At 44.2% G+C, this 10789-nt stretch overlaps 1 protein-coding gene across 3 annotated transcripts in view; it reads left to right on the top strand.

The window, feature by feature from the left end:
* The first annotated feature begins 5523 nt into the window (after positions 1–5523).
* The window catches only part of LOC129816777 (target of Nesh-SH3-like), a 46466-nt gene continuing 41200 nt past the window's right edge, over positions 5524–10789 (top strand). For all 3 annotated transcript variants that reach the window (XM_055871660.1, XM_055871659.1, XM_055871658.1), the window contains exon 1: positions 5524–6010. In XM_055871660.1, coding sequence (XP_055727635.1) covers positions 5917–6010 — 94 coding nt within the window. In that variant the 5' untranslated portion in view covers positions 5524–5916. The remainder of the gene's footprint in view (positions 6011–10789) is intronic.

Below are 10789 nucleotides of genomic sequence, written 5' to 3'. Positions count from 1 at the left end.
GCATTTTTACCCTCCCTCCCTCTTTCTCTCCCTCCCTCCCCCTTTTCCCTCCCTCTTTTATCACTCTATCTTCTCTCCCTCCTCCCTCTCTCTCTGGCCACCTATTCTGTGCCCAGTACAGAGGGACAGAGGTGGTATTGTGCTGTACAGAGAGAGTTTCCTCTGACGTCCCCCTGAAGTTCTCCCGAGGCTTGGACATGGCTTTTACAGCAGAGACATAGTTATGTAAGCCGAGCTCAGACAATGCCCCCCTGTACTAACTGTTCTGTCTCTTCCTGTGTCTTCAACACTGATTACACTCAGACTATAGGGGCAGGGAGATTGGAGGGAGGAGATGGGAGGGAGGTGGAGGAAGGTAGGCGGAGGTGGATGAGGTGGAAGGAGGTGGAAAAAGGTGGAAGGAATTGGAAGAAAGAGGAAAAAGGTGGAAGGTAGAAAAAAGTGGGACAAGGTGGAAGGAGGAAAATGTGGAAAAATGTGAGAGAAGGGAGAAGGTGGTAAGAGGTGGAAGAAGGAGTAAGGAGGTGGAGGAATTTGGGAAAATATAGAAAAATAAGGAAAAGGTGAAAAATTATGGAAAATGTGGAAAAGGAGGTAGAAGAAGGAGGAAAAGGGTGGAAGGTGTCACGCCCTGACCTTAGAGATCCTTATTTATTCTCTATGTTTGGTTGGGTCAGGGTGTGACTCGGGTGGGAAAATCTATGCTTTCTATTTCTTTGTCGTTTTGCCGAGTGTGGTTCCCAATCAGAGGCAGCTGTCTATCGTTGTCTCTGATTGGGGATCATATCTAAGTTGTGATTTTCCATTTGGGTTTTGTGGGGTGTTATTTAGTGTCTGTGCCTGACATAACTGTTCACTTTCCTTTTTGGATTTGTTATTTTTGTTTGAGTGTTTCTTGTAAATAAATATCATGAACACTTTCCACGCTGCGCTTTGGTCCACTCTTCCTTCCACCGACGACGAGCGTTACAGAAGGAGGTGGGAAAAGGTGTAAGAAGGAGGGAAAGGTGGAAAAAGGTGGGAGGTTGAAAAAGGTGGAAGAAGGAGGAAAAGGTAGAAAAAGTTAGGAGGTGGAAAAAGGTGTAAGGAGGCGGCAGGTAGTCTAGCGATATAGAATGGTGGGCCAGTAACCGAAAGGTTGATGATTAGAATCTCTGATGGAAATATGTGAAAAATATATTGATGTGCCTTTGAGCAAGGACTTAACCCTAATTTCTCCTGTATGTCGCTCTGGATAAAAGCTTCTGCTAAATGACTCAAATGTAATGTAATTTAAATGGTAGGTGGAAAAGGTGGAAGTAAGAGCAATAGTTGGAGAGGTTGAACAGAGGGATGATGCTCTACATTGACCTCTGGACCTGGCGTATGTCCATTTCCTGGAACATTCAGCCCTCAGATGCACCCTGACACACCTGTCTATGGCTGGTTTACTATACAGGACAAAGACAAAGAAAGTAGGTTAGTATGATCCAAAAATATTATTACATTTTAATCTACATTTTTATAACTACAGCCATTTTGTGATCTGACTAAATCCATAGTCTTTGATGTCTAATGGAAATGAACCAGACATATTTTTTTCATATTTTGTTCTGAATCTTGGTGTTTTTCTTGTTTATAACCCCTGAATTATAATATTTAAAGGCAAGTAGACTGTATAACCACAACACATATCTGTCTTTATGGATATTGATGAATGAAGCCTGTGAACTCAAATATGAAGGTGTGTAGGGACTTCCTGTTTGAATAGCCCTACCCCCTCTGGCCGAGGCCTCGTTCCTGTCTCGTGTGATGGCATGTGGGATGGAACCTCAGTGCCAGAGGGCCGGAGCTCCTAGAAACACACACATACACACATCCATGAACACACTTCGCATTCCAGCGGCCTGGTTCTGGCAGAACCGTGCAGGATGACTGACTGCTGACAGTCTGGACCCAGACATAAACACACATGCACACACTTAGTCACATGCGTACGCTCACACACACACACACATGTGCGTGCACGCACCCACCCACGCACGCACACACACTGTGCCCAATGGTTGTAAACATTGATGGATGAGTCTGAAAGGCGTGTTTGTGATGCTGCCCTACTACTGTATACCAGCACGTGTTTGTGATGCTGCCCTACTACTGTATACCAGCACGTGTTTGTGATGCTGCCCTACTACTGTATACCAGCACGTGTTTATGATGCTGCCCTACTACTGTATACCAGCACGTGTTTATGATGCTGCCCTACTACTGTATACCAGCACGTGTTTGTGATGCTGCCCTACTACTGTATACCAGCACGTGTTTGTGATGCTGCCCTACTACTGTATACCAGCACGTGTTTATGATGCTGCCCTACTACTGTATACCAGCACGTGTTTATGATGCTGCCCTACTACTGTATACCAGCACGTGTTTATGATGCTGCCCTACTACTGTATACCAGCACGTGTTTATGATGCTGCCCTACTACTGTATACCAGCACGTGTTTGTGATGCTGCCCTACTACTGTATACCAGCACGTGTTTGTGATGCTGCCCTACTACTGTATACCAGCACGTGTTTGTGATGCTGCCCTACTACTGTATACCAGCACGTGTTTATGATGCTGCCCTACTACTGTATACCAGCACGTGTTTGTGATGCTGCCCTACTACTGTATACCAGCACGTGTTTGTGATGCTGCCCTACTACTGTATACCAGCACGTGTTTGTGATGCTGCCCTACTACTGTATACCAGCACGTGTTTGTGATGCTGCCCTACTACTGTATACCAGCACGTGTTTGTGATGCTGCCCTACTACTGTATACCAGCACGTGTTTGTGATGCTGCCCTACTACTGTATACCAGCACGTGTTTATGATGCTGCCCTACTACTGTATACCAGCACGTGTTTGTGATGCTGCCCTACTACTGTATACCAGCACGTGTTTGTGATGCTGCCCTACTACTGTATACCAGCACGTGTTTGTGATGCTGCCCTACTACTGTATACCAGCACGTGTTTGTGATGCTGCCCTACTACTGTATACCAGCACGTGTTTGTGATGCTGCCCTACTACTGTATACCAGCACGTGTTTATGATGCTGCCCTACTACTGTATACCAGCACGTGTTTATGATGCTGCCCTACTACTGTATACCAGCACGTGTTTGTGATGCTGCCCTACTACTGTATACCAGCACGTGTTTGTGATGCTGCCCTACTACTGTATACCAGCACGTGTTTGTGATGCTGCCCTACTACTGTATACCAGCACGTGTTTGTGATGCTGCCCTACTACTGTATACCAGCACGTGTTTGTGATGCTGCCCTACTACTGTATACCAGCACGTGTTTATGATGCTGCCCTACTACTGTATACCAGCACGTGTTTATGATGCTGCCCTACTACTGTATACCAGCACGTGTTTATGATGCTGCCCTACTACTGTATACCAGCACGTGTTTATGATGCTGCCCTACTACTGTATACCAGCACGTGTTTGTGATGCTGCCCTACTACTGTATACCAGCACGTGTTTGTGATGCTGCCCTACTACTGTATACCAGCACGTGTTTATGATGCTGCCCTACTACTGTATACCAGCACGTGTTTGTGATGCTGCCCTACTACTGTATACCAGCACGTGTTTATGATGCTGCCCTACTACTGTATACCAGCACGTGTTTATGATGCTGCCCTACTACTGTATACCAGCACGTGTTTATGATGCTGCCCTACTACTGTATACCAGCACGTGTTTGTGATGCTGCCCTACTACTGTATACCAGCACGTGTTTGTGATGCTGCCCTACTACTGTATACCAGCACGTGTTTATGATGCTGCCCTACTACTGTATACCAGCACGTGTTTGTGATGCTGCCCTACTACTGTATACCAGCACGTGTTTGTGATGCTGCCCTACTACTGTATACCAGCACGTGTTTGTGATGCTGCCCTACTACTGTATACCAGCACGTGTTTGTGATGCTGCCCTACTACTGTATACCAGCACGTGTTTGTGATGCTGCCCTACTACTGTATACCAGCACGTGTTTGTGATGCTGCCCTACTACTGTATACCAGCACGTGTTTATGATGCTGCCCTACTACTGTATACCAGCACGTGTTTGTGATGCTGCCCTACTACTGTATACCAGCACGTGTTTATGATGCTGCCCTACTACTGTATACCAGCACGTGTTTATGATGCTGCCCTACTACTGTATACCAGCACGTGTTTATGATGCTGCCCTACTACTGTATACCAGCACGTGTTTATGATGCTGCCCTACTACTGTATACCAGCACGTGTTTATGATGCTGCCCTACTACTGTATACCAGCACGTGTTTATGATGCTGCCCTACTACTGTATACCAGCACGTGTTTATGATGCTGCCCTACTACTGTATACCAGTACGTGTTTATGATGCTGCCCTACTACTGTATACCAGCACGTGTTTGTGATGCTGCCCTACTACTGTATACCAGCACGTGTTTATGATGCTGCCCTACTACTGTATACCAGCACGTGTTTGTGATGCTGCCCTACTACTGTATACCAGCACGTGTTTGTGATGCTGCCCTACTACTGTATACCAGCACGTGTTTGTGATGCTGCCCTACTACTGTATACCAGCACGTGTTTGTGATGCTGCCCTACTACTGTATACCAGCACGTGTTTGTGATGCTGCCCTACTACTGTATACCAGCACGTGTTTGTGATGCTGCCCTACTACTGTATACCAGCACGTGTTTGTGATGCTGCCCTACTACTGTATACCAGCACGTGTTTGTGATGCTGCCCTACTACTGTATACCAGCACGTGTTTGTGATGCTGCCCTACTACTGTATACCAGCACGTGTTTGTGATGGGTTACTGTACATGTTGCCAAAATGCCATGTTTGGGGACGTGATCATAGTAGGCATGTTACCTCACGTGTTGGATGTAGTGGCCAAAGATGCACGTGTTCGTGACGTGTTTTGGGGATTGGTACAGTAGAAATGAATGGAGATTGTGTGAGAGAGCAGAAGACTCTTGAATATTGGACTTGTGGGACACCCCGCTTTTCAAATTTTCCTCATACCTCCATTTTTGCAAGAGACTCTTACATCCCTTTGGGCTAAATGAAGAGAGCGGTAACGAGTGGTAGAGTGAGGGATATGAAAGGAAGGAGAGAAAGAAAGAAAGGAAGGAAAGAGAGAGAGAATAAGTGCAATGAAAAATCAGCAAGGGCCTTAGGGATGGAAAAGACTGCCATTGCAGAAAAAAACAAATGGAAAAAGAGAAAGAATGAAAGGGGGGGATGAGAGAGAGAACACGAAAGAGAACGAAAGAGAGAAAAAGAAAGGGCCAGAGAGACCGAAGAGAGAGCGAGAGTGGGTGTGACACCAAGTTAAAGAGCGCAATTCTATGTGGGTGAGAGAGGGAGCGAGAAAAACAGAAAGGGGGTGTGTCCGCCTCCGTCTGTCCCCTCCCTCTGTAGGTATAGATGCTGCAGGCTGGTCTCCCTGCATCTCGGAGCACAGCACAGAGCCCCAGAGCATCAAGCCTTTCTGCCTCAGACACAGCCTCAGCCAGAGCCTGTCCAGTGTGCTGCACTAGTCCTGAGACCCACCAGCTCAGAGAAGTAGTCCAGCCACCAGAGTCAGCATAACTCACAGAAAACTAGGATAATTACTTTACTATCCTAGTTCTACTATCCTAGTTCTACTGTTCTAGTCATGTACAAGGCTCAGTCTGTGAACTAGTGCAGGATTGGTTGATATTTACTCTGTGAAAGTTCTCCAATACTGTAGTCCAGTAGCTCACCTTAGTCCTCCTCTTAGTTCTGAACTGAGATTATTAAGTCTTCAGTCAACTGCATCTAGTGAGAGCCACCAGCCAGTCCTTTGTACCTGAGACTGCTGCAGATCACCTACCACCATGCAGCTCTCACACACCTTCCTCATCTTCCTCTTCCTCCTTTTCATCGTCGGGATTGCACTGGCCGGCTCGTCCACGGCTCGGAGAAGCAGAGGTAGGTGACATCTGTATCACCATCATTGCCGTCTAAAACCTTTACAGTCAACTCCTAAGAAATGCAATGTTAATGGAATTGCTTTGCTTGTACAAACTGGAGCATGCAGATACAACACAATGAAAAAGACTTGAATTAGAACTGAAGAACGCCAATGCAGAGCTTGCAGTTATACAATATGCACTTATCAGGAGTCCACTTTACATCACATAGCATGAATATATGTTGTTATGGGAATTATGTCATGCAAATTATAGGCTATTGAGTTTTGCAAAGAAGGTTAGCCTCAGATTATATAAATAAAATGTGAATGAAATGCATGTGTACATGCAGTTGAATGAAATGTGGACACCCATGCACATTATATGATTGCAATGCATTTGATGATGCTGACTGCTCAGGTTCATGAAGAATTGTTGCACCAAACTGTACAGTATTATCTTATCACGATCAGACACAGTTAATTCGTAGTAGACAGTTTAGATGAATCCTGTAGTGGTTATGGGTTCAGATAATATTGCTAGACATTATTGCTGTGTTGAATCTGAAACTGGCAAGTGGCTGATATTAAAATCCTTCCGCTGAAACTATGCCCAATGTTATGAAACTTTTGCTCCATTACATGGTCCAAACCAGGGTGACGATTTCATTTTCATGCTATGTGGTTGTGGTATAGGATTCTGCATACTATGCAGCATGATGAATGGTACGCAATTGTTATTATATGTTGGATGGTATGTCCTGCAGGTGTTGCCGTGACAACCACAGGTGGCCGTTACCTTGTCACACATTGCCAGGAAGGCCAGTGAATCTGATGTGTGCCTAGAAGCATGCACCCCGGTTCCTCATAAAGTTTGCCCTATTGTGCTACAATGTCAAATACACTACACTACTGTAGGTCTACTGTACATCATGCTGAAAATGGATGGACTGTCTTTAGTTGACCTGGAGCAAGGTTTTCCAATTCACAACAGGCCATGTCCAAAATTGTGCTTGTGCTGTTTTTATGAGCCACGTGAGTTTGTCCCATTTCTATGAAACAAGGTGGGCAGGCGAGGATGAGAGAGGTTAACTGCTGCCAGAGATCTGTATATAATGACGAGATGCTCATGTCTCCGTCCTAACAATGGTAGTCGTTGTCCTAATGGCAGAAAGGCAGCCGACAAGCTTAGGTCTGCATATTAAGCCCATAGAAATACATTGGGCTTATTTTGGACAGATTTTGGCATTAGTGAAACCTCTCGCTTTGCCTCTTCCTCTCTGCTGCTGCTAATAGTGTTCAGTCTGCACTAATGAAAGTGTTTCCAGGTACAGGTCAGGGTTGTTGGTAGTTTGGCCCTTGTTAGAATGTGCCATGAGCTTGTCCAGAAGTGTGCCAGGTGCTTGTCTCACCTTTGAGACAGAAAATGTGTTTTTATTGCAGTTTAATTATTTGAAATTCAAGTGAAATAGATAGAACAGTAGACATTACAAAGAAATAGAGGCATTTAAAATGTCATATTATGGCTGTACAGTGTTGTAATGATGTGCAAATAGTTAAAGTACAAAAGGGAAAATAAATAAACATAAATATGGGTTGTATTTCCAATGGGGTTGTTTCTTCACTGGTTGCCCTTTTCTTGTGGCAAATCTTGCTGCTGTGATGACACACTATGGTATTTCACCCAATAGATATGGGAGTTTATCTACATTTGATCTGTTTTCAAGTTATTTGTGGGTCTCTTTCTATATCTATAAAGGTGAAATAAATAAAGGTGAAATAAAAATAAAAAAATAATAAAATCTGTCTCTCCCTCCTCTCACTTTTATCTGTCTGTCTGTCTGTCTGTCTGTCTGTCTGTCTGTCTGTCTGTCTGTCTGTCTGTCTCAGCAGTTAGTTATTTTTAAACATGTTTTAAATGGGGCCATAAAATGGAATCTGTTTAATATGGGAATCAGCCCTGTTTTGAGGGATCACTCTGATTAGGATTTTCACAACAGTCACGGGAAACTCTGCCATGCTGTCCCATTAACCCACACCCGCTCTGCCGCATACACAAGGGTCACACACACACGTGCACACACACACACACACACACACACTATATATATATATACACGCAGTGTGTTTTAGTTTAATTCTGGCTCCCGTTTTCCATGTCTCCACAGTGCCGCCACACTGTTTTCTGTGAATTAAAGTTGGGCACTTTGAAAACTTTGATGCTAATAAAGCTGATTTTAAGTGAGTGAGACTACAGAGGGGAGTCGGTTAGAAGGGTAAGCACTGTGGAAAAACTGTGACATTGGCTTACAGACAGTTCCACAGTGTGTTGTTAGCTGAAGTTGGCTTACAGACAATAACATTGAGATTGGATGAACGAGTGTAACGTGAGTTTGCTTTGGAAGTCTGCCAGAGGTGGGTGTGGCTCTTCATTTTGGCATGTGTTCCCTGTCCTTAGTTGGAATATGTTACGTCAAGTTATCTCTGGCTGAAGTGACCTCAAATACAGACTCCGGATCAATTTGTTGATGTGCTTTATACTTCTTTGTGCATGTTAGGTGTATGTGCTCTAACAGCCTGAGAGATGGAGGGATGGACGAGAGAGGTTTAGAAAGATGGAGGGATGATTAGAGAACAATGGAGTGCCGGAGAGATGAAGGGAGGGAGAGTTAGTGAAAGGGAGAAATTGAGTTTTGCTACCAGAGAAAAGAAAACAGCCATATGTGGGAGATATAGTATGAGATCAGGGGGACCAGTGCAGGGGATAGCGTGGGAGCCTTAGCCCAGGCACGGCTTGCTCCAGCTGGGCTGTGAGGTAAAGCTCCCCCTGAGAACCCGGAGCATGGCTGAGCTGGCCCATGGCCGAGGGTGTGGTGTAGTGGTGTGGAGCCCACTATAGCGTAACAAATCCCCTCTCCCCCATCCCGCATTGGAATTTTGTGACAGGTGAGGTATGCTTGTCATTTTACCACCAAGCTGTTTCTGTTTTTCTCAAAGTTGACTCTTTTTGTTTGGAGGCAGAACCATTCCAAACACTGTTTCTTCTAGTTGGCATGGACAAGAGAGATTTTTTACACTTCATTGAATTAAATGAAACCGACTCTGTTACCAAGAGTCGTAAAACTTGTCTTTGCTGGCCGTGGGAAGCCAAGTCCCCTTGCACCTCTCCACCTTCTCATTCCCAGGATAGAAACGCAAGATCCAAACACCTGCAGAGCTGCATAAAATCAACTAGAGCCACAAAGCCCCACGCACACAAAACCTACCTAGCAGTGTGTGAATGTGTGTTTTATGTACTGTATGTGCACACAGCGGGATAATATTAATCAATGGCCTTTCAAAGAGAGGAAGGAGTAGAGGAATGATAGGACACGAGAGGAGAGAAATTGAAAGACAGAGGGCAGAAAACAAGCTGCCAAGAGGACCTAGTTTGGGTGGCAAAAGAGCAAGATTTAAATCAACAATGTGACAATGCTGATTCCAAAGCTACACACACACACACACACACACAAACACCCGCGGAGTGAGTGAGTTTTCATAGCAGCGAGAGCACTGAGCTCACCCTCTGACAGGCCTAATGACCTCCTCCCTCTTCAAGAGGACCATCCATCACCAGGGATGAGCCAAGATAGCCGTCGTGATATCCAATCGCCTCCAGTCAATGTTTCCGCTCAGTGTCTCCTGTCCAAGGGAGGTTCTGCAACCCAGCCCAAGAGGAATAGTGGGATCAGAGTGGAAGTATTTCGGAAGTGTTTATTGTATCTTTTAAGTGTGTTGGCTGTGTTTTCATAGTTTGGCTGATCCTTTGGTCCACTTTTTGTGGTGATTCACATGTATGAGTTTGAGTTTGCATCTCTTGAGCAAGGCAGAATTTCAGTTTAGGATTGTTAAAGTTTAACCTGTCTAGGATCAGCGTGGCGCTAGCGGCACCCCCCCCCCCCCCCACTGAAAAACCAGTGCCGCGAAATTCAAAAAAAATATTTTTTTAAAATATTTAACTTTCACACATTAAAGTCCAATACAGCTAATGAAAGACACAGATCTTATGAATCCAGTCAACATTTCCGATTTTTAAAATGTTTTACAGGGAAGACACAATATGTAAAGATGTACATCTATTACCTAAAAACACATTAGCATAATCCACCATCTTTTATTTGTCCACCAACACCAGTAGCCATCACCAATTCGGCTAAACTAAGATATTTATAGCCCCTAACCAACAAAAAAACTCATTAGATGACAGTCTGATAACATATTTATGGTATGGGATAGGTTTTGTTAGAAAAAAGTGCATATTTCAGGTATATGGCATAGTTTACAATTGCACCCACCATCACAAATGGACTAGAATAATTACAATGAGCAACGTGTTTACCTAACTACTAATCATCAAACATTTCGTAAAAATACACAGCATACACGAATCGAAAGACACAGATCCTGTGAATACAGACAATATTTCAGATTTTCTAAGTGTCTTACAGCGAAAACACAATAAATCGTTATATTAGCTTAGCACATAGCAATTAGCAGCCCAGCATTGATTCTAGCCAAAGTGAGCGATAAAAGTCAACATCGCCAAAAGATATTAATTTTTTCACTAACCTTCTCAGAATTCTTCCGATGACACTCCTGTAACATCACATTACAACATGCATATACAGTTTGATCGAAAATGTTTATATTTAGCCACCAAAATCATGGTTAGACAATGTGAAATGTAACTCAGCTGGTCAGAATTTGTCCTTGCGCCACTTAGACAGTGATCTACTCTTATACATAAATACTCATAAACG

The sequence above is a fragment of the Salvelinus fontinalis genome, chromosome 19 (genome assembly GCF_029448725.1).
Source record: "Salvelinus fontinalis isolate EN_2023a chromosome 19, ASM2944872v1, whole genome shotgun sequence".
Lineage (NCBI taxonomy): Eukaryota > Metazoa > Chordata > Actinopteri > Salmoniformes > Salmonidae > Salvelinus > Salvelinus fontinalis.
Note: the sequence above shows the minus strand (reverse complement) of the source record. Positions and strands in the feature narration are given on the sequence as shown.